This window comes from Zeugodacus cucurbitae, chromosome 2 (genome assembly GCF_028554725.1).
Source record: "Zeugodacus cucurbitae isolate PBARC_wt_2022May chromosome 2, idZeuCucr1.2, whole genome shotgun sequence".
Classification (NCBI taxonomy): Eukaryota; Metazoa; Arthropoda; class Insecta; order Diptera; family Tephritidae; genus Zeugodacus; species Zeugodacus cucurbitae.
This window is the reverse complement of record NC_071667.1, coordinates 70725017-70750196: the sequence shown is the minus strand read 5'-3', so window position 1 is coordinate 70750196 and position 25180 is coordinate 70725017. Positions and strand designations below refer to the sequence as shown.

At 32.8% G+C, this 25180-nt stretch overlaps 2 protein-coding genes across 7 annotated transcripts; both read left to right on the top strand.

Moving 5' to 3' along the window:
• The first annotated feature begins 270 nt into the window (after positions 1–270).
• Positions 271–21068, top strand: LOC105209225 (glutamyl aminopeptidase). 6 transcript variants are annotated; one of them, XM_029038343.2, is made up of 12 exons: positions 271–382; positions 491–912; positions 3591–3961; positions 17625–17772; positions 17843–18281; positions 18632–18729; positions 18790–19079; positions 19139–19282; positions 19459–19544; positions 19612–20017; positions 20086–20364; positions 20427–21068. In XM_029038343.2, the coding sequence occupies exons 1-12, from the start codon at positions 376–378 to the stop codon at positions 20851–20853; spliced, it is 3117 nt and encodes a 1038-aa protein (XP_028894176.1). In that variant the 5' UTR covers positions 271–375; the 3' UTR covers positions 20854–21068. The 6 variants fall into 6 exon arrangements, with proteins under 6 accessions (XP_028894176.1, XP_028894175.1, XP_054082655.1 ...); XM_029038342.2 differs by lacking the exons at positions 271–382; positions 491–912; positions 3591–3961 and adding exons at positions 5034–5191; positions 16572–17510; XM_054226680.1 differs by lacking the exons at positions 271–382; positions 491–912; positions 3591–3961 and adding exons at positions 5057–5225; positions 16709–17510.
• Positions 2008–2660, top strand: LOC105209210 (uncharacterized). The gene is made up of 2 exons (XM_011179507.3): positions 2008–2271; positions 2327–2660. The coding sequence occupies exons 1-2, from the start codon at positions 2253–2255 to the stop codon at positions 2548–2550; spliced, it is 243 nt and encodes an 80-aa protein (XP_011177809.1). The 5' UTR covers positions 2008–2252; the 3' UTR covers positions 2551–2660.
• Positions 21069–25180: the final 4112 nt, after the last annotated feature.

Sequence of the window (25180 nt, the reverse complement as noted above, 5' to 3'; positions counted from 1 at the left end):
GATCTGTCAAATACTAATGCATGAAAATCCTAACCTCAAAAAAATCACCCTATAAGTCACACGTCCGCGTTCACAGACTGTTCAAGTGATAAAAACCGATATTATCGGTTATTGGAGTAATAAAAACCAATAAAACTACTCGCAATAAAAAAATTCTGCATATTCATATCGCTTAAAATCTAATATTATTATGGGTTTAACATATATGACATTCTTTAAGCGATAAAATTGGATAGCAGATATACAAAGTGATCTAACTTTGAGTTTAAACAGAATTCATGAATTAGTTCGGAAGGATCACTCCGACGAACAAGTTCATTAGTTGCATAGAACACTCTTTTTTCTTTCGGTAAAACACAACAAGAGCAGCACAACATGGCGCGTAAGTATTAGCAAGGATAACGAATACGCCCAGATATAAATTATACAATTTTATTTACAATTAAAAGAAGAATATAATAACGGTTATATATAAACGAATGTTTTACAGTGCTGACCGCTAAAATTATTGCAATATGCCTTGCACTTGCCACAACGGCTTTCATGGTCTCCACCATTGTGCTAGCGGTGCAGAAGGCGGAACTAGAGGATGAATTGCAAGATACCTTAAATAAATTGGATGCAATTAGCACGCTACCAACTACACCGTCTACTACGCCTACAGCGCCTACAACGCCTACAACGCGTACAACACCAACCACAGCTGCGCCAAATAATCCAACACAAGCCACTGCTTCGCCTGGTAATCCAACAGATCCGAACAAACCAACGAGTGTGCCAACACCGGCTTCTACACAATCGACACGTACCACACAGGGAATTGCATGGCCAACCATGAGTACGGAAGTGACACCGGTAACTTCGAATCCCAATTATCCATCACTACCAACTGGACTACCAGATCCGGAGGAGGTACGTGCAATTTAATTTTCTTTTTTGATGGTGAAATACTTTTAAGAGGTGAATGAAGTATTTCGAAATGCTTTTGAATACTAAAACTTAGCTAGTATTTCTGTTAGTTAGAGGTTGAGCGAGTTTCAAATACCCGATGTTAACTTAGAAGATTGCCAAGGCCATCACAGTCCTATCTTAATGGTTAATAGATCTTTGAATTGCAAAAAAGTGTTAGGAAGTTAAAGAATGGCAAAAATGTTGGTCAAAAACTTTAAGTAATACTTTTTCCAAAATATTATAACAAAAACCATATTAGTTGAGAATAATCTCGGTGAAGCATATAGTATGACTTAAGCCCTTCAGTTGCAATTTTCGTTAAAGTCTAATGATACGATAATAACAGATCAAAGAATATTGATCTTAGAAAAGATCAACCTCCATTTGTACTATCTTTTGAATCATTTGTCATATTCTTAACTTCTAATTTGTGGTTTGTAAAGTGGACTTGACACTAAATATTTCTTCCATTCGAATGTAGATTTGTCTCTTAGAACCTCAGTACTTTATACAGCGATTATTTATATAGCTTGCTCTGTAGTCTTAACTCTGAGCAACGAGAATCAATAGTACTTGGACTGAAATTTTATTTAACTTTACTATAGTTCCATTCATAGTCACCTTAGATTGCTTCCCTTTTTCACTAAGTCTTAAAAAAAAGTAGCTGACTCATTCGGGATTTTATCTTGGATAAAAATAAATTAGTCCAAAAACTTTATCAACAGTAACAAGGAGCAATCAAAAGTAATGGTATGATGTAGGTGGTTGGAAAAAACCGTTAACTTTTTAATCAGCTATCATTAAATTAAATACGAATTAAAGTCCATTTCTTGAAATTATCCAAATATTATCACTTGCATGTCTGTGGATATCTACGTGATATTTGTATACAAAACCGTAATATCGTGATTGGTCAAACTGGTAAAAACCTCATCCATTTGTTGATAATAACTGTAATAAAGTAAATTTGATAAGCCTTATTGGTCAAGATCAAAATTATAACAACAATGGATATAAACGGCCGTCGATCGGTGGTATTTATCAAAGTTAACTGGTATTGCAGCACACAATAAAGATACGTGGTACCTATTAGTTACAAATATGTCTTAGATATAAATATGTACACGAGTAGGTATATGGCATGTACTTAAATTTATCAAAATATACTTGTTCGATTTGAAATATTTGACGGATAAGCATTTCGATAATTGGCAATTTGTATTACTTAACTGGCAATTTAGTTTGCCCAGAGCGCTTAGACGGAAAGTTTCCAACGAGGAGTATTTACATATACCGTCAAGATGTTTTCTGAAATTCTGGGTATGAGAACGTGTAATTTTATTGGATATAACTTAATAGAGAAAACCTTTTACAGGGAAAATTACGGCGCGTCATGTTGCCATTACATTTGGCCTAATAACAACAATATTGGTTGTTGTTTTAGTTATTGTTGCGGTTGATGACAGCAACACAACCACCAAGCTGAAGGAGACCGAACAGAAATTGCAAGTTTTAGAATTGTTCATACAATCTCTAATCAAGGATACAACCACTGTGAAGCCAGTAGTAACTACGGTGCCAACTACAATTAGTGGATGATACAAAATTCGGCAAATGAATTATGATTTATTTATTTACTAAGCCACTTCGAACAAAACTCAATGTCAATAATCTTATGATTACTAATTAAAATTATTAAAATCGGACGATCAAAAAACTAACGAAATTTTTCAATCCTAGGAATATGAGGTCATAATTTCTCATTTAACGATATCAATATTGATATTTCTCTTTGATATCTCATGAAAGTTTATAAATTTTCATGAAACTGTATATACATAGTGAAAAAGCTCGAAAAGTTTTAGTGAGGGTTAGAAAAATCGGATATTGCAGAGGAAGTTTTATGATGAAGAAACTATATGACCGAATGCAACTTCTGTCAGAGACGATGATGATATCGTGATGATAGAAAAGTAGAAATATTTCGATCTACTGAAATCAATACATTTCACCTTGATGTATATAGCAAGGGTGCGCAACATCATGGGTTCTGAAAACTGAGTAAATTCCAATAGAAATTATAAAGGACATTTACTTAGATCTACTTTCAAGATTTTTGACTTCAGATTAGATAAGGATCAGCACACTCACTGTTATAAAAGATAGTGGAGCTATCGCATACTATAGCGCCATGAACTTAACAACTCATTCATAATACTGTCCCTATCTTGATATTACCCCCTCAATACTAAACTACAATAATTATATTTTTAAGGTTCTTATCTGTTTTATAGCCAAATGGTCTAATGACTACTGCGACTAACTAAACATATGAAACATAAACTAATTTCCGGCGCTACTAAAATGGATAATAATATAATATATAATAAATAATATACATAAAGTATATATGAACCTATTATCGTCCTTATTTGAAGACAGTTATATTGAAGAAAAGTAGATAGTTAACGTTGTTCGTCGGTATTTCTTAGAACAGTATACTAAACCGCTCTAGATTCATTGTCAGATCACACATTGTGTTCAAAATTATTGTACTGAGTCACATATTTTCAACAAACTCTCCCTCTTTCTCTTTTTTACATTCAGTGATTATTTAATATCATGTTGCCTTTCTTTAGATTATCTATCGTTTGCCCACCGATATCAAACCAGTCAAATATCGTCTTTATTGGCATCCGAAATATGAAACGAACTTCTGCGAAGGCACTGTGACCATACAAATCGAGGTTTATGTACCAACAAATTTGATTGTGTTGCACGCAAAGGATCTGGAGATCGGCAGTATCACAATTCTAAATGTTATGGCATATATGCGTATTCGTGTGAAATCATTCACCTTGCGACCGGAACGTGAACTACTGATAATCGAATTGGAGGAGCTGTTACGCATGAGCACACCCTATGTGGTCAATATTGACTTTACGTGCAAATTGACTGGATTAAATGGCATGTACTCAAGTGTTTACAAGGATGAAAAGAATGCTGAGAGGTGAGTTAGAAATAAATAAATTATTTTAGACAATTATTATATCAGTAAAAATATGATTTCTTAAAACATAATATTATTCATGATATTAAAAGAACCTCGAAAAACACCGAAACATTCAAGGCGAAAATTTAAGATAGATAAGATTTGAGAACGAGAACTTTCTTTGATTATATATCTAAATAGCATCATTGCATTGATGGGCTTTTCCTCTTATTTGTATTGAAAGCCTTGAAGTTAATCAGTATATAAAGGGATCTATATGACTTCAGTGATCCTGATTTAGTAATAGGGCTAATTTTTAACCATTATAAGTATCTTGAACACACCAACAGCCACTTCTTGGGATGTCAAACTATTTGGAAGCATTGAAATTAAAAATCAAGATCTCTTGATTTCGTTTTCAGTCAGTAAATGTCACTAACAAAGTTTCATTTCGAACTGTGCTGAAGAAACCCAAAGGATTCGGACGAAAAATTTTAAGACTTTAATACAATATTCGAAAGGCATTGAGATGATCATTGGGAAATTCAATACTAAATTGAAACATCTCAGGAAGAAGGTAACAAACTGATCAGGAAGAGGATATGAATGCTTTCCTAAGTGGTCGGTTCTCCATATCACAATATAAGGGATTTTGGTTCTCCATATATACCAAAGGAAGGATTTGAAAACCTAAATACTCTGAAAATAACACTGAGCGGAATAATACTTCCAATCACTCACGCATCAAACCCACTTCCATATCTGCGCATACCCCACAAACGCCTTCCAACTGCAACGCTGAGAGCCAACAATTGACACGCGATCACAGCTTTACTCTCTAACCGCGCTAATCGAACCGCTCTCTGCAAAAGTGCAAATGCAAGTCTAGCTTGTTTACCTTCTTTCTTTCTGCACTCTTCCAATCTCCAATACCAATCGACCAACATAATAACCAAGCAACAAGCATTCAAGCTTAAAATGTCAAAGACCAGCTTTTTTCCTGCTTTTTGCAACAGCAACTTGCAGCGGTAAGTTCAGCTTGACGGCATTGGCTGAGCGCGCGGCGGCTGATTGACTACCTCGACGACCGCTTAGAATCCGCATCAACGACGGCGGCTCCAACAGTTGAGTACGTGAATTCGAACGCGCCGGTTGTGTGAGCTGCGCACAAAGTGAATGTGAAAGTGGAGGATTAACTAACTAGTAAACTAACGGCTCGTATCAATAACGAAGGCGCATAGTGACTATGTAAATACAAAAACAAAACAAATGAAATATACGAGTAAGCGAGCGCATTTGAGGCTATGACGTGAGGTGTCACTGATCGTAGCTGACAAATTGACGCACTAACTGTCGTTAAATGCAAATATGCATGTCTTCGAATGCACGATTCTGCAGGCTGACATTTCCCCCCCAAAAAATATAAAAATAAATAATAAATAGAAATCGATAATTGTATGTGCGCGCGTGTTATTAGCGGTCCGAGAAAAATAATTAAAAGCAACAAATTATATATAATTAAATTAGAAAGAGTTTTTAACACCAAATTTGTGCAATTCTTTGAACAATACAAAGACAACACCAACAACAGTTGGCAAACGTTTTGTTATGATATTTTATTTTGATATTTTTGTTTGTGTTGTTGTTGGAGAAAGGTTTTTAGCGTTGCTTGCGCGCCGTTGACTTCGAAAACCTGAATTACGAGCTTAATAAAATAAGAAAAAGAAAGCAAAAAGATAATAAAAAAGTTATTATTAATCATATCACTATTTGGCAACAACAAATGTGTGAAGAAATATTTTTGAGCTGATGCTGCAGTAGAGACAACAACAACAACAAAGTGTAGAAAAAACAACTATTAAATTGTAACAAATCAAGCTTAGCAAAACAAGTATGTGACGGCGATGAAGTGTGCAACCGCATTAGCACGAAATTAGTTCATGATTTCAACAACAATAATAACAATAACAACAACAGCAAGTAGTTGAACATCAACAAAAAGTCGTACCAGCAGCAGTCAAGTTCTATTCATCACTCGTTATTATGCGATTGAATCAATTCTAGTTGTTGCTATTATCATTATTTTTGCTCGTACATACATACACATATATAAGTGTATATGTATGTTTGTATCTAATTTTGTAGTTCTTACACAAGTTGTATAAATTTGTGTGAAAAATGCCGTGATTGGTGTGCTTGATGAGCTTGTGTGCCAAAAACGCCCACAACAAAGCCGAATTACAATTACAATGTTTTTGAGTCATCAGCATTTGAGGTTACGTACATACCATGAGTACGAGTACGCAGAGTCATGAATAACAAGTATATGGGCATACAATATGTAATGCACAGTTATATCTAAGGATTATAGAGGGGGGGCACTTTTGAGTAATTAGGTCCCTCTTAATTGATGTAGAAAACTATTTACAGTTTCGAATGCCCACTTTATTAAATTTTAGATTTTATACAGGGTGTTACAATGTTCAATTTAGCTGATAGATATCAACAAAACAATAAAAAGGAAGAAAATAAGGAGTTTAAGGAATAGAGAAAATTTTGGTTCAAAATACATTTACTGTTTATTACAAAAAGCACAATTTTGAAGTGAACGATTGAACTTTTATTACTGTTGCATGATTTCCGGTACTTTATCTTTAATAGGGCTTATATGGTTTTACCAACTATTTATATACCCTTCGACATCTTAACTTCAATCAAGTTGATTCTTCTCATATAGAGCAAATGAACTTTCTCAATGAGAAATATTTATGCTTAAAGGATTTAATATATGTACTCATGGACCCTATTTACATCAAGTTGTCCCTACAAAATTGAAAATAATTGTTCTCTTATGAGCACGAGGGACCTCGAATCGATAGTTAGTTCATTTTGGAGAAAATTACGATCTTCATTCAATGCTCCGGGAATAAATTTGGTTTCAAAAAACATTTTTTTTTTCAAATATTTTGGAATATGTATTTCTATTTTTAAACCAAACTGAATCTTTTTTAAATTGAACACACCTCGTATTCAATAAATATTTCTTCGTTAATTGCAAATGTACTGGTAAACTAAAAAGGAGGTTTGGCATGAATCGGTATCATTAATAATTATATATTTATCGACTTTTTTCTTTCTTTTCTAATATTATCTTTGACTTTTCTAATGACGTTAGGATGATATTGTTGTTCGCATGCTGATATTTCTTGATATTCTGACTTTAAGAAGAATAGAAACTTCTTGATTATCATACTCTTTGAGGCACTCATTCTATATGTATAAATTTAAAGATGTTTTTCTCATCAATAATTTTTTACTAAAATTCCTATAAAAAATCTATACATTTTTGCAACATAGACTATAATGAATCGGTTCTTTATGACCTGTTTGACCGAGATTTATCTCTGGTTTGTGGCGTTTTCTAAATGTTATCCGACAACTAGAGGTTCATACAAACTTGAAGGTGATTTCAAACGGTTAACGATTTCTGATGCCAGAAAAATAATATAGTATACGCTGTAGAACTAACTTTATAGCAATAACTCTAAATGCGATATTCGGGAACTGTGACAATATTATTCTACAACTTTCGGGTTTAAGCCCAATTTAAATTCTCCTCATTACAGAGCTGGCCTAAATACTGAAGCACACCTTCATAAATAAAGCTATCCTGCATTGAAGTGCATTTATTTGTAAAAGTACAGCTATCTCCAAATTAATAGTTCTACTTTATTTACTTTGTAATTGAAACTTAAAAATAATTAAATCTTAATAAAGCTCTGGTTTTAAATGGAAGTTATGTATTTTAACATACATCATCAGGACCAAATCCAAAATAATTTCAAAGTAATTTTCAATAAATATTTTCTTTTTAACCTAAAAACCCATTTAACAAGAAATTTAATGGGTCTAGTGTTGAAAATGCTCAAAAAGTTATAAAATAATGAAAATTCTACTTAAATGTGAGATTTTTAAATTAATAATTAAAAAAAAGTACATTCTTTTGGAAAAAAAGATATGGACTTAACCTCAAACACTACGTTTCTTCTTTCTCTCTGTTTTTCATTTAATAACCAAATTCGGCTTTTTAAATATCAAAACTGCCTCTTAATGCTACTGTACATTAATATCATAAAAATATTACAAATATTAAAAATAAAATTATGTGTATCCATTATTCCGCACACCGCTGTATTTCTACACACAATAATATTGCGCATTCATCCCACATTCGCCACACGCCTTCACCACAATTACCGCCACGCATAAACAAACAAAGCAAACGCATGACTTACCTACACCAACATCAAATAGGCACAATCAACAATTCAAGACAACCCATCAACCGATCCAACAAACGGGATTTATATACTACTTGATGACTATCCAGTACATACAAGAAAATTTGCATTCAATTATTAAGCGCACAAAAATGAATCAAAAAGTCATGCGCAACGCCAAGTGGAGAATGTAGAAAAGCTACTTGGGCAGCAACAACAACAACAATTTGAAATGCAATGCAATAAAACGAAACTGTTAGTTGAGGCCGTAGCCAAAGCGTTCGCTAACTTATCACTTTCTTTCGGAAAAGTGCGCAGGTGATGGTCGGTGAGGTGATGTTTTGGTGTTTTGGTTGTTGTCGTTGATCGTTTGCACCCGGTAAGCGCGGCAAGCATGAAAATGTTGATGTTTGGTGAACCCCGCTGCGTGAGTACGCTGCAGCGGTCACTCTGCATGTGTGCTGCGAAACTGGTTTCCGTCACATGGCTGGCAGCTTATGAGACGCTTTAATGTTCATTTTTCATCGCCAACACAAATCACACACAAAGAAGTCAATGCTTTACTTTGCTCATATTGCATGCGGCTTGCGTACGCTGTGTGCCACAAGAAATTTAGGACGCTTTGGTCTTAATGAAAAAAAAAAATTAAACAAAAAAACAACAGCAACAAATATATATTTAACTGCTAATACACAAAGCTATTTATAATAAATACGTAAAAATTCCCAAAAAAATAGAAAATAAGAAAATTAAATATGGGAATATAGTCTTCTACCTACCTTCATCTATGTGGGTTAAAGAAAAAGTGACACCAATTCATTGTAAATTGTAACCGTTGTCATTACATTGTTTATATATTTTTTTTGTGTGGCTACCGCGCAAAGCTCTTGTTTAGTTCGCTGGAAAAGAAAGCTGTTGACAGCTAAGAAAATTTTTGTGTAAAAAACTTTATTTCATTTTACGCTTTAATGGTCTGAAATGATTTTCGGCTGCGGTTGGCTCGGTAAATTTCCCATCAGAAGAATATACGTATATGAACGTAAAAGCAAAAGCTTGAAGTGTAGAGCATGGTATCAAGTTAAATGGTTTATTTTGAAGACTTAATTGCGTATTGCCTCTTCATTAAGTGCTTACATCAAATTTTGACTCCCGTAAATGTAAGCTGTGTTGATGGATTTATCTACGTTAATTAAGCTTCTTAAAGCCTGAGACGCATTGAAGAGTTTTAGTTTAGAGAAAAATTCTATCTCGGATATTTAGTTAATTGCTACTTTAATATGATAGCATCTACATGTGTAATCCATATAAGGGCGCTATCTGGCGTTTTTCGTTATTCAGTTAACCCACTTTTAGTAGTTTTCAACATAACCTTTGTATAGGAGGTGGGCGTGGTTATGATCCGATTTCTTTCATTTTTGGACTGTATTAGGAAGTGGCTAAAAAAACGACTGCAGAAAGTTTGGTTTATATAGCTCTATTGGTTTGCGAGATATGTACAAAAAACTTAGTAGGGGGCGGGGCCACGCTCACTTCCCCAAAAAAATTACATCCAAATATGCCCCTTCATAGTGCGATCCTTCATACCAAATTTTATTTCCATAGATTTATTTATGGCTTAGTTATCGCACTTTATGTGTTTTCGGTTTTCGCCATTTTGTGGGCGTGGCAGTGGTCCGATTTTGCTCATTCGAAAGCAACCTTCCTATGGTGCCAAGAAATAAGTGTGCCAAGTTTCATCAAGATATCTTAATTTTTACTCAAGTTACAGCTTGCACAGACGGACGGACGGACAGACAGACATTCGGATTTGAACTCCACTCTTCACCCTGATCACTTTGGTATATATAACCCTATATCTAACTCGTTTAGTTTTGGGTGTTACAAACAACCGTTATGTGAACAAAACTATAATACTCTCTTTAGCAACATTTGTTGCGAGAGTATACAAATTTCGAACTAATTTCGAAGTTCTTAAAAGTTGGCAACCCTCTGTGAGTTCTTAAAGCCATGTTTAGAGCCGTTTGAATAAATATATAACTTCTGTATTCAATTAATGTAAATATTAATTCAAAGATGAGATAATGTTATTCGCTTATGGCTTGATGCCTACTCAGATCGAAACACTTATGGAGTGTGTTCAAAAAATAACGGGAATTTTCGTTTTTTAAATACCTATTCATTCTTCTTAAAATAGTCCGTCCTTACAATAGTCCCTGTTCGATTTCTAGCACTTATGCCAGCGCTGCTTTCAATCCTCGTAACACTTCTTAAACTCGATTTTTGGGTTAGACTTATTTTAGCGATTTCTCGAATACTTGTAAAACGACAGCGCTTCAAGATTCTTTCTATTTTTGAAAATTCGAAAAAGTCACACGGAGTCGCGGAGTCTGGGAAATGTGATTCGCGAACAAGCAACGAATGAACAAACGAAAATCGGCAAGACAAAGTTTGCTAGAAAAATAGTAAAAATTTTGACAATTGGCCACTCGAAACATATGAAATTTTATAATTCCCGTTATTTTTTAAACACACCACGTATTACACACTCATCTGATATTCATGTGAAGAACCGAAAAATCGCTCATCATATTACTATTTTCTTCTCCACTTGTGTCTTCGGTAGGCAAACCAGACTAGGGAGTAAAGGATTCTGTAGCAAAATTTCTTCGATTTGCGAACAATGTCTTAACTTTGACAGCTCTAGGTAATCCTAAACCACCAAAACACACCCTATATAGCCACAATTATATTCACATTGTATGCAAGTTTGTTTGTATTTATTACCCATTTCACGACAGCGAACAACCTATTAAACTAATGTTATTAGTCAAACCAACCTCTACTCGCTTCTCATTGACTTTCTAATTAACTTTGAGATAATAAAAAATGCGGAAAAAAACTTATAACGGCATATTACGCGCACAAAATTTGCCTACATGCATTTCCCCACGATTTGGCATTGGCTTTAGAGCACTGGATAAAGCATTGTGGAAATTTCGATTGTAAAACAACCGAACCGACAAATGTTGGTATTTACACAATTTTAAATGCCATAAATGTGTGTGTGTATGTGTGCACATATTTATTTTATTATTTTTGGCAGCGCACAAAAACAAGTCTGCAAATTCACATATCTCAAGCCAGTATTTGCCAATTTAGCGCTGAATAATTGTGGCAAGCGATTGATGCAGCGCATATTAATGAGCGTTTTTTTGCAAGACAAATCATTCACGCACATAAAATTTTATATATATTTTTGTATATCTCTCTGTTTGTAAGCAGCCAAATATTTGTTGTGTGTTAATATAAGCAAAAAACTGCATTTAAATTGCAATAAATTGAGCTGTCGATTTATCTTTCCGCAGAGAAAAAAAATAAAAACAAATTCTCACTGTGCACTGAACTCTGAATTTAAACGGCGAACTTTTTTGCTTTATTTAAAATTACTAATTTCATTTAGCGCAGACAGTTTAAAGTACAAAAAAAAAAAACAAAATATGATATTCACAAAAAGCATTAACAAAAGTGAAAATGATAATTTTAAGGTTATGTGCTTTTTGTTTGTATTTGAGGTTAATGGAGCGTTAAGAACACGCGTCATAATTTCGCTGCAAAAATATTCACTTTTAATACGCTAAATAATGTTACAACGACGACTTTTTGATGTAAATAATATTCCATACATTTACTCATATTACAGTGTTAAACACATTCTGGTACTATAAATGAATGTATGTATGGCTGTATGTATTTCATTAAGGAAATGTATATTTTTACACAAAACCGGCTTTTTAAATTCTATTTTATAACAAGTTAGTACGTTCAGCTGACATTTACTAGCAAATTAACTTTGACCCACTTGCTGTCAATTGCTCTCTAAACTAGCGTAAGTATATATTTATTTATATATAAAATGAGAGTAATTTTTAAATTTTTTTAACTCCATTGAATTATAGTATTGTCAATTACACAAAAAAACTGGTTGCTTCACATTTCGTGGTCAACTTTTATTTTAGCTGAATTTTCATTTAGCCGGTTTTCTACTTTCCATTGGTTTTAATGGCGCAATTATTTAAATGTATCAGTATACAGATGTACAAGCTGTATATGATGAATATATTTCTATTAAATTAAAATAATTGAGTTCAATTGGCGATCACTTCATCTAATAGTATTTGCACGTGACTATTACTAGAATGGTTTTGGGTTCAAGACCGTTAAAAGACTTAGGTATAGATCGAACTAGGGAACAAATAATAAAATCTATTTTTTACTTGTTTACTGTACTATCTCTGGAGTTACCAAGCTCAAGTTAGGAACACCGAATTGTGTCATGCAACATCAAGCTATCTAACAACTATAATTGTACTTCCAAATATTTTTTTCCAACATTATTTTTATCGTTTTTGTCTACAATCTCAAATAATATGTATAGATTCAAGGGTAAATTACTCTGTTTAGAATAGCAATTCTAAGTTTTTACTGGAAGAATATTCTCCAGCAGCAAATTCTCGAAATTCGTGGCATCGAAATGTGACATATGTAGCTCTCTATATTCAACTGATGAATAATGTTCTGAATACCAGCATTCGATAATCAGCAATAATATATACAACTGTTTAGATTTTCAAATACGCTCATTAATGTAAGAGGTAGGTTCAGTAATTCAGGTAATTCAGGTAATTCTTATTAATTTTTTTGAGACCCTGAACAAATATTGTGAGAACTTAAACACCATACAATCAACCAAAAGCTCTCAAAATGCTACTTTTTGACCCCAATGTGGAAAGCAATAATAGGTGAGAGCAGATATTTTCCATAATAAAAATAATTTTATAAAATAAATATTTAGCTAGTCCAATAATGTTTCCTTGTTACCGGCAAATCTATTTTAGCAACTATTGAGGTAGTGGAACTTCAAGTTAATCAAAAATTGCCAACCTTGAATATGTATAGAGACGCTTTAGTCATAAAATGTTGTAGATTTTCCATAATCTTTAAAATTATACTTTAGAAAATTAAAAAAATATGCCATATATAACTATGTAAATATTTATATATTGCATTGAGAGAAAAGTTATCCCGTACCATCTGCATCCCCTTTATCTTATTATTTCCTGTTTTCCGAAAATATTGCGGAATTGATTATTAAGAAAACATGTAAGTAGTGAGTAAATCTCATTCACCTTTTACTTTTCCTTAAATTAACTTTATTTGATCTCGGTTCGCTATTTGAGCTCTACTTTCTTGTCAAAGAATCTTGCTAAACTCATGTTTCGATTCCAGTACATTACATTTATACCAGTTTTTTATTCGACTTATCGGTTTTCACACTTCATTATTTTTCGAATTGTATTGCTATTATGACTGCTAAGATGTTTATGAGAATTCACACTTAAGTCTTCAGCATTTCATTTATGAACAAAAAATTAAAAAAATTCCAGCAAAAGTCGACTGGAAAGTTTTGAAAGTTGTGATATGGAACAAACTTCTAAAAACCTTCTAAAAAACACAGACCTCGTGATAAATACTTGAAATAATAAAATGAGGGCATCATAGGAAAAATATGAGATAGTACAGAAAATAAATGCAGAATGCTGAGTTATAGAAAAAGGAAGAATATATGGTTGCAAGTTTATCTCTAAATCATAAGATAATTGAAACGAGGAACCATGGCGAATGTGAAATAATTTTTGAAGTATGAAACTCAAATGGGTTCATTTGTCTATTAGCTTGAACTAGCTAGATGCAATGAACGCTACAATTGCATACACCGATACGAACTTGCTTGTAATCTCCAGCAGCTCCAGTTGATACTAAACAAATAAATGTTCACTGGGTGTCTACGTAATTTCATATTTCTATATTTCACGGCATGCAAATGTCTCTGCAACGGAGTTCGCAACCAATCGAGTATGTATTTACGTGCGCTTGAACTAGGTTAAGATTTCTGCACAGACTTCTTATTTTTGTGTAATTATAAAAGCAGGAAAAAATATTAGCACAAATGCAGATATTGTAATTGCAATTACAAAAAACTGAAATTTGTTTAATTGCAGTGCTTTTATGTATATGTGTGTGTGAGTGTGTTATTACTTCACTGCGATTTATTGCTCCAATTAATGCTTTTGCCCCCCAGTAGTCATGCAATAACTTTGCCTACACATTTACATATGTGTGTATGTATATGTGCTATTACAACAACCATAGGAACTAAATTAATTTTAATTTCATTAGTTATCTCATTGTCATCTCACACGAAGCAACAAAAAGCTGTTGCATGTCGTTTGACTGGAAGCCAAAACGCGCACATTCACTGTCACATAAACTCAATGAATTTTGCAATAAGACAAATAGATGCAAATATAATAGATGAAAAACACGCTTTCCTACATATGAAGATACGTATTTGTTAAGAGTGTGTTAATTTTAATATGCATGTGAATACATGTATATATGTATGTGTGTGTGTTTGTCTAAATGCGCTTTGGCAAGTGTGAATTTTATCTGCTTTTAGAGCGTGTATTTGCATGTGAATTAAACGCTTTTGAATGATTATTTTAGCAATAGCAATAGCTTTCGTATCGTTTAGTAATCTCTTGAATGTTCATACATACATACACATATATATGTTTGTAAAACAAATATTTGTGAAATATTCGCTGTTTTTGGTATTGCAAATGGCTTGAAGCAAGTTTTTTTGCTAATAAAAAATGTAAAATATCGAAAATCAAAATTATTAAAATTCAAATAATTGTTACTGTGGTATATATTTGCATTCATATTTATTTATGGCATTTTTTACATTTTTACTAGCATTCGTTTTCAAGTCTAAATTGCATTTTATTTCAAAAATAATGTGCTTTCAACTGTAAATATAGTTTATGATTGAAAATTACTGTGATAAAAATGTTGACGGAGAAAAAGTTTTACAATGAAATTATAGGAAGTTAGATTAAAGGAAATGGAAGCAGCGAACATGTAACGATAGACTTTAAAAAATGTATTGATGAATCGAAAATATTATTTCGAGAACCGCTCAGATATTTGAACTAAAGCAATCGAATCTGAACAGGAAATTTTAAAATTTCGACAAAAAATAATAAAATTACTAAAGATACCGCAAATTGCTGCATAAATTACAACAAATATTATAGAGCTATGATTCCTATATGATTTACAGTTAGTTAAATTTCTAACCTCAAAACATTTTGCATGACAACATCATTTAATTCATGCCTTCAACGTCATATAACTTATCAATCGAAGTGGGGTTAGATTACCCAAAAAACACAATAGATAGATAACCTTGACCGGATCAAATCTGATTTAATTCCAGGAATGTAGAAATGTTTATCTCGCGAAACGTTCCCTGTAATACGCATGTTTCCAAGATCTGCCGTTAAATTACTTTGATGACAACGCCTAATAATTTAGCCAGGCTTTCTGTATACAAAAATATTTAAAAAATTGTTTTTCGATCTGATGAAGGTATCTTTTTCAGCGTGTGAAAACATTATTATTTCTAATATAAGAAGATATATATCCAAGATATAAGTTAATTGATTCAAAAACTTATTTTATGTCACTCAACATAACTTCAAAAATTTTGAAAAAAATTTCCAATGCTAACTGGAACTAAAATATTTATGAAATAGAATTTTGGGTAAAAATATGAAGTTGTGCAGATATAGGTTAAATTTAGAATAATCTACGGCTCAACTTTATTCTAAGAACCCTAGCCAAATGAACCACCAGCTCTTAATGATAGGGAAATCTATACTCGGAAAAAATTTCACTCAAGATGAAGATAACTGGTTTTAGATATCTTTATATTGTCCTACCTATGTATATTTAACGTTTTTAATGATTTTGGGATAATATTGGAATTCTCTTTATTGTAATTCAATGAAATTTTTATACTTTTGAGCAGTTTTGGATAATCGGGAAAATCTTTACGTATTTCAAAATATTCTTCGTTGGTATCATACCTCACCGTTAACGATAAAAACGATTCATCCTTTTTGTTCGAGAGGAAAAAATAATCAGTTCATTTATATATGATTTGTTGCTTTCTTCTTTATTGATAAAAAAAGGAATTGGCTATGGGGAATAGGAAGAGTGCGAAAATTGCTATTAAAAATAAAAATTCGTGATTTATTTTATAAAAAATATATCATATAAAATAATTTTATTATCTTTATCAATTATCAATTTGAAACCATACGCCTCCAATTAGATACATAACAAATATTTCTCAAAACGCTAAATAAACGCACATACATTTGGAAAAACCATATGCCTCATTAACTAAAATAATATTAATTTCTAATGAATTGTCACTACAGCAATAAAATGCCATTAAATTCAATGTCAGCCATTTGCAAATAGTTAACAAATAAAAACATAAAATAACAGTATAGTGCAATTTAATAGAAAAATAAAAAAAACAAAGCAAATTTCAAAATGTACCCGCAATCAAAAGTGCCACCGGTTCGGCCGCGTTCCAGTTTATCAACAGACGATCATCATTATCGCATACGTGACTGTGATGCGCGACATGTACGCAAAAAACCGAATAATGCCTTCATAACGCTTGTCGGTTTCTGTTTGGTACTTTTTGTGCTCTGCGCATTCCTGCTGGGTGCGCTCATTTACGTTGGCAGAAATATTGTGAACGCGCCCGCTTATACGTCAGCTGCTGTGACAACACCAACGGCCGGCGAATATTTGACAAATGAACAGCTGTTTTCACCAGCAGATTTATCAATTTTGCGTATTAGAACAACAACGGATTATTCTACTTCATCGGCAACTTATTCCACGTCCTATATCAACATGAAATCAGCAACTTTAACCATTGAACCAGCCATAGCAGCTGCATCCAAAGTGTTGCAGAAATTAAGTTTTCGTCTACCAAAAGAAATACGACCACAACAGTATAATTTGCGTTTGCAACCGGATTTGGTGAATAAAACGTATCAAGGCAGTATTACAATTAAATTGGAAGTGTTGAAACCAATCTCCTATATACCGGTGCATGCGAAAACATTGAATGTCACAACAGAAGAGGTGATGCAGCTGAGTGAGGCTGGTGCGCCACTCGATAAATTGACGCCCACTTTGACCTTTGCTCATCCAGGTTTGGAATATTGGGTGACAGAATTTACAGATCCTTTACAAGTCGGCAACTATTCGTTGCGTTTGTCTTTTAATGGTTCGCTGACTGACCGTATTGTTGGTTTCTATGCGTCATCATATTTGGACACAAAAACAAATCAACGCAGGTGTGGTAAAGCGTTTAGGATTTGTTTGAAAGTTTATGCATTTTCATGTTTTGTACTTTATCATTGCATTAAAGCTAAAATTATTTATAATTTTTTTATATTTTCTCATTGCAGATGGATTGCCACCACCAAGTTCGAACCGACCTATGCGCGCACAGCCTTCCCTTGCTTCGACGAACCTGCACTGAAAGCCTCTTTCATAATCACAGTGGTACGGCCCACTGATGGCGGCTACCATGCGCTATCCAACATGCCTGTTGAAGTAAGTTTCCATTTAGAAAACTTATTAAATTTTTGAGTTATTAAAATATTTCTATTCATAATATTCACAGAGTGAAGTGGTGAATGGTAATATTACGGAAGTAACATTCGAACAAAGTGTGCCGATGAGCACATATCTCGCCTGTATAATTGTCTCCGATTTTGCTTCACAATCTAAAACCGTCAATGGCACACTGGAGGGTGCTGAAGATTTTGAGATGCGCGTATTCGCCACATCCAATCAAATTGAGAAGGTCTCTTATGCTTTAGAGACCGGGGTTGGCATTACTGAATATTACATTGACTATTTCAATGTCTCATATCCGTTACCCAAATTGGATATGGCAGCCATACCTGATTTTGTATCGGGTGCCATGGAACATTGGGGTTTGGTGACATACCGTGAGACTGCGCTGTTATATGACCCTAAAATCAGTTCGAGCGCAAATAAACAGCGTGTGGCCACAGTGGTGGCGCATGAATTGGCACATATGTGGTTCGGCAATCTGGGTAAGTTTATTTGTTGTCTATATTTGGTATGTGTTAATACCAAAAAGAAAAAGTTATTTACCAACATTACCGCTGTGCGTATTTAGTGTGCAGTAGTACCAGGCGCAACTACACGCTGTGTTTACTCGTTACTTGATTGCATACTTGATAAACGCTGAAATAATTGTTTACTACTGTGTTTTTGTTGATGTAGCGGGTAAAATTGGTGCAATTAGAAACGTGTTTGGAATTTTAATTGTAGTTGCCTTGGTACAATCAAAATCGCTATGGCGCATGGCGTATGATTTGCATTATTAGTTTTTACTAGTTTTTATATCATCATTTCTTTCTTATTTTTATTTTTTTTATAGTGACCATGAAATGGTGGAATGATTTGTGGTTAAATGAAGGTTTCGCCAGCTATATAGAGTACAAGGGTGTTAATAAAGTGCATCCAGAATGGGCTATGGTAAATTACATTTAACACATCTATTTTAAATTTAAATAATTTATTCTTTTCATTTGCCAGCTTGATCAATTCATTGTTTCTGATTTGCACAATGTACTCGAACTGGATGCCACATTGGCTTCACATCCCATTGTGCAAACGGTTGAAAGTCCTGCGCAAATCACAGAGCTTTTCGATAGTATTACTTATTCGAAAGGTGCTTCCGTTATACGTATGCTAGAAGATCTAGTAGGTGGCGAGAAGTTCCGCAACGCCACCAAAAATTATCTGTTTAAATTCTACTATAGCAATGCTGAGACTGATGATTTCTTAACTGAAATCGAAGCACTGGAATCCGATTTCGATGTGAAGTGAGCGCAAATAAATATTTATTTGTATGTATTCTACATATTATGAAATATTTCTGCAGATTAATTATGCAAACATGGACCGAACAAATGGGTTTGCCTGTTGTTGAGGTTAAGAAGGAGGGCAATACGTATACGCTTACGCAGAAACGCTTCTTAGCAAATCCAGAAGACTACAGTGCCAATTTCGAAGAGTCGAAATTCAAGTGAGTGAATTATTTATTATAAAAACATACACAAATTTTTAATAATATGAGTGTGAATGTGTCTACTTTTAATTGTATTAGAGCACTCTTGTTATGAGATTGCTCTACTTCACTCTTTAATACATTACACTTTTCAATTATTTGTTATAACTTTCACTTTTTTCAATTGCTCACAGCTACCACTGGTCCATACCATTAACATATTTCACAAGCGAGAATGCTGAGGTTGGACGCACAATCTTCAACTACAACGATAATGAAGGTAAGTACACACCAACACAAGTAATTAACTTTATTTAATAAAAATCGCTTATTTATTTATTACACAGTTAAAATAACGCTAAACAATGCTGTCGACTGGATTAAGATAAATAAGAATCAAGTTGGTTATTATCGTGTTAATTATGCACCCGAACAGTGGCAAGAACTGACAAACGCGCTAATTAATGCACGCGGCCAGTTTAGCAATGCCGATCGTGCACATCTCATCAATGATGTATTCACCTTAGCCGATGCCTCACAATTGGAATATAGTATTGCATTGAACTTGGCGCTTTACCTGGAAAAAGAATTGGACTATGTGCCATGGAGTGTTGCCAGCTCACGCCTTTCCGATATCAGAAGTTTACTTTACTATACAGATTCATATCGTGACTTTGTCGTTTTCGGACGAAAATTACTTGCGCAGGCCTATTCGATGGTCACATGGAATGTTAGCGAGGATCATTTGGACAAGTAAACGTTTTTTTTAGTACATTTTTTTAAACAAATTATTTATTTAACACAAAAAAATTGTTTTTCAGTTTATTACGTGTTAGTATACTAAGCCTAGCAGGACGTTTCGAATACAAGCCAATGTTAAGTGAAGCCGCCACACGCTTTACGGCGTGGTTAAGTAGTCCGAGCGTTAGACCCGATCCTGATATACGTTCGGCTGTGTATTATTATGGCATGCAAAGTGTGGGCAATGAGGAGTCATGGAATCAAGTTTGGGAATTGTTTATCAATGAGCAGGATGCGCAAGAGAAAGTCAAATTAATGGAGGCTTTAGCGGCGGTGAATTCACCATGGATTTTGCAACGGTAAGTGTAGAATGTGCAATATATAGAATTATTATTATTATTCTTATTGTTTATCTATACAGTTACATCAACTTGGCCTGGAATGAGAGCTACGTGCGCGGTCAAGATTATTTCACTTGCCTTACCTACATTTCACGCAATCGCATCGGTCAAAGTTTGGTGTGGGATTATGTGCGTGAGAATTGGCCACGTCTAGTTGAACGTTTCGGCATCAACGAACGTTATTTGGGTCGTTTAATACCATCGATTACTGCCAACTTTGTTACACAAACCAAATTGGAAGAAATGGAAGCATTCTTTGCTAAATATCCCGAAGCTGGTGCTGGCACAGCAGCACGCAAGCAAGCTTTGGAAACTGTAAAATTCAATATTAAATGGCTGCAACAGAATAAGGCGAAAATAGCGCAATGGTTGGCAGAGCAAAAAGCGGCAGGTGATAATGCGAGCACTGAAACCCCAACAACAACAACGGAAGCTGCTCGCAACTAAAGCAGCAGAACCACAGCATTTGTTGTTATTCCACCCAAAGTCATGATAGCGTGAATTTATGAAAGCTTTTGTTTATTTTTTATATAAATATAAATAGTATTTTAACATATGTATGAATTTATGTAACTACTTTAATGAAAGTGTATATATTGTTAACTTTTATTGAAGTCTAAAACTTGAAATGAAGACAATAAAAAGGAATTGTTTGTACAATACAGAGAAATTGTTGGGTTATTTGAATAATTTTATAGTAATTGAATGTAAATATGTGAATAATTGAAATTTAAGTATGTAATAACAGCAAATGAAGATGTAGGAGTATATTTATTATGTTATAATATACAAAACCAAGTTATTTAAAGCACTCACCACCCAAAATCTTATGAAATCAGCTTTTATCCTCCAGAATTGTACGTTATTCCGATTTTGCTTGTTAGTATTAGAAATATCACAAAACTGATATATTTTTTTCTTTAGACACACATTTTATTTCACTATTTTCACTTTTATGCATAGGCTTTGATTACAACCTACTTTTGATGCCTAATTGGCAAATGTGCCCAGTGGGGCTCACTTTTCACAGGCTTACTTTATACACTGCATTACTTTTTCATTGTGGAATATGAAGCAGAGAAAACACATTTACACTAAATAACTATTCCTCTAAGGAATATAATGCATATAGAACACTATTTTATTAAACACTTTGATTCCTTCTTAAATATATCAGATTGCATATCAGGGCGCTTGTAGCTGCTCGCGCATTACTCGGCGAAATTGCAAACTCATCACCAATGTGAAAATGCATGCATATATTAATGCTAGATGCATAGATTCACTCTCAGGCAATCACTATAAACACTTTTTATACCGAATAATATATTTTTAAGCTGAATTAAAAGAATTTTCACTCACGCGATTAAATTAGCGGCACACTCGTTCAAAAACGCGGAAACTAACTAAAACAGCTGGAAAGCGGATACAGAGTGGTATTTTTGTTGGAAAGTAAATTATTTAAATTAAGTTGGACATAAAATAACAATCAATAATTAAATTAAATTGTTTTATAATACGGTATGAACTAGTAAGAAATATTATTATTAGAATTAGTCTATAAAATTGCAAAATAAATATTTTTAAATATTTTTAAATATTTAAATTTTGCACAGTTAACTATTGAAATTATTATAAAGTAATAAATATATAGCAAATAAAAATAATTTTAAACTTGCAAATTACATAAAATAATGAATTTGATGCATAAAACTGTCAAATTACAATTTTTAGTTTAATTTAAAAATAATGTTAAATTTGTTATAATTCGAATGCAACCATGTATACGACTTCCAGTCAATTTAGTTAGTTTCCGAGTTTTGTAACGAGTCAGTGCGCAGTTTAAATGCTGCTAGTGAAAATGTTAAAATTTTTTCTAAAAATGTGTTTTAAATGAATAATACTACTTAAAAGTGAATGTATTTTGGCAATAAAAGTTAGTTGTTCGGTTTGCAATTGTGAAATATTGTTCTAAGCTGTAATAGCTTGTACTAAAGCAATTTGCTTAGTTTGTGAGTAAAGCTGCGCAGTCGACGACTAGTGGCGAGTGAAAAGCGAATCAAGGGAAGGCTACCAAGCGCAGCAGCAGCGTAATTGCAGTGTGTATCTGTTTAAAAGTGTGTGTGGTTTGGTGAAAAATATATGTTTGTGTGTAAATATGTAATGAAGGTGAATAAATGCTTGGCTATTTCAAGCAATAGTAGTAGAAAGCAACTAGTGTGCAATTGCATATTGTAAATTGGAATTTCGTGTGCTATTGTTTTTTGCTAAAGTAGCGAGAAGTGAGGCTTTTTAGCGAGTTCATAATAAGTAGAAATAAAGCGATGAAGGAAATGCAATTTTTGAAAGGAAGTAACGAATCAAATTGGAATGTTTCGTTTCTAATAGGGTAAGTTCACTTTTTATTTCGATAAAATGACAAATGTAAATATATTTTTTACATTATTTTAGTATTTTGCATATTTATAAAATGTTTTTTATTCAAATAAATATTGGTAATAAATAAATATTAAATATAAATTTTGAAATATTTGAAAACGATCAAAATACTCAAGCATTGTATATTTATATAAAATTATTTGTTGTTTTTATTGAATAGTGCTCATAAATTATTGCTAAACGTTTTGAATTCAGTTGATAGTGTTTCAAAATCGAACTTTTGAAAGAATTTCTCGGCAATATGTGTATTTGAAATTCTTAAAATTTATATAAAATTGTCTTTTAGTTTTAGTGGAAAATATTACTTAAATACAGCTGAACTTCCCAAACTCGAATCACCATAATCTAAAAAAAACTTCGAGTTAGAGTGACTTCCGAGTTACGGAACGAAATTTGTATGAAATTTTACTTCTATTGTCAATGCAAGAGTTCGAGTTAAGGAGAACTTCGAATTATAGAAGTTCGAGTTATGGAAGTTCAACTGTAATTCGTAGATTACAAGATTTGAAAGAACAAATTACCATGCAATAATATAATATTAACCAAATAATTAATTAAAAATGTTTTTCTAATAATTTATTCATAAAAATTCACTTTTATTAAAATAAAATTAAATTAAAGTTTAATTTTTTATTAAAATCTAAATAATTTTTTGGGCAATAACATCGCAATTAAATATTTACTACTATTTAAATATTTTTCAGCTGCTAAATATTATGGAACCTTAAATTCTACAAAAATTAAAGTTACTTGTATATTAACTAATATGTTGGAAATGTAAAACGTTCAATTTAATTTATTTACAATGAAAATTAATTTGTTCTAACATGTGCCATTGAAGCATTAACTGGACTCATGCATAAATATTTATGTCCATTCATACATATGTATCTACATATATTTTTGGGTAAATTGTTTTATCGTTTTAGGACCCACAAAATTTGCCAGACAAAAGCATTAACCACATTGACTTGTTCAAACAAATCTACATACATACGCACAACAACAAACCTATTGACAAATAAAGTTTTATAATACAAGCAATTGAATCATAATATATGCAAATCAAACAGAAAGTTGTGATTTGTTGTTGTTGTTGTGAAACAAAGTTTTGCCCCAAAAGTGTGGCATATTGGCATAATAATGTCATCAAAAGCCACCGCATACCACAAAAGCGGCAACTTGTGTAGTAAATATTTACGGTGAAATACTAAGTGATATTTTGAATTTGCACCACAAATCGCATATAATGTGTATTATTCCGAGTTCGAACACATTTTGAATACATTGAAACTTTCAACAAATTTGCTACCAAATATTATTCGTTTACCCATCCACCACTTAAATTTTCAATAACTTTGCACAAAACAACCATTAGTTTTTATGCAAATCACATATTTTACCACAATAAAATTATGTTTATGTTTATGTTTTCTTAAAGAACTCGTATATTTACATATGAACTTTGAGATGAAAGTTTTGTTTTTTCCGGTTATATTGCGTTTTAGAAATTGTTAATGTGTTTATGTATATGTGAGTGTGTACATGACAGATTGACTGAACATATTCAATTATATTTTTAGCGGATGGGATGGTATTTCATTCATAACAGCGGAGGGGAGTCAGTTTTATATTTGGTGGTCAGGGAAAAAATTCTTAATACATATGGGAATGTTCTGTAATTGGCTGCTGACAAACTATTTCATATGAATATACATAGATATGCATGTGTATTTTTTTATTTTACGTCAAACTTTTAATAAATACCGTTTTCACTACCTGTCATCTCTCATTATTGTCAAAACTAAAACTTTTCAAGCCCCCAATTAACAAATATGAGGATCACCAGTATATTTACTATTAACTTTATATTGAAAATATTGGTCAATCTTTTAACTTACTTTTTTTGTTCTATGTTATTGTTTAACATTTCAAGAATATGTCGTCAAAATTTTAATCCGATCTAAGCAATATTCTTGAAGTTATTGTTTAATTAGTCTCGGGGCCTTTAACTCTCTAACTCTAACAGCTACGGCTTTAAACGCGTTTTTCTCAAAACTACTTTTTAGAAGCCCGTGTTCACTGCCATTTGAAAACTACTCGACCGATTCATTTCAAACTTGGTACACATTTTCTTTAGTTTCGTTTAGTAAAAATTTTTCTTTTTTACATTAAGGGTGTTTCCCACCCTGAAAATGGCGGAAATTTTAGTCGAAAATAACGGTTCACACTTTAGATGGCCGCCAAAAATTTTTAAATAAAAAAAAAAATAATAATCAGAGAACGTTGGGGAAAAGATTTGTTTAAAATTTAACTAAATTTTTATGGTTTTTCA

Coding starts and splice junctions, on each gene's coding strand:
- LOC105209225 (XM_029038342.2), top strand. CDS start 16,690: ATGTACCCGCAATCAAAAGTGCCACCGGTTCGGCCGCGTTCCAGTTTA. Junction 18,730..18,789: donor TGCATCCAGAATGGGCTATG/GTAAATTACATT, acceptor TTCATTTGCCAG/CTTGATCAATTCATTGTTTC. Junction 20,018..20,085: donor AGCGAGGATCATTTGGACAA/GTAAACGTTTTT, acceptor ATTGTTTTTCAG/TTTATTACGTGTTAGTATAC.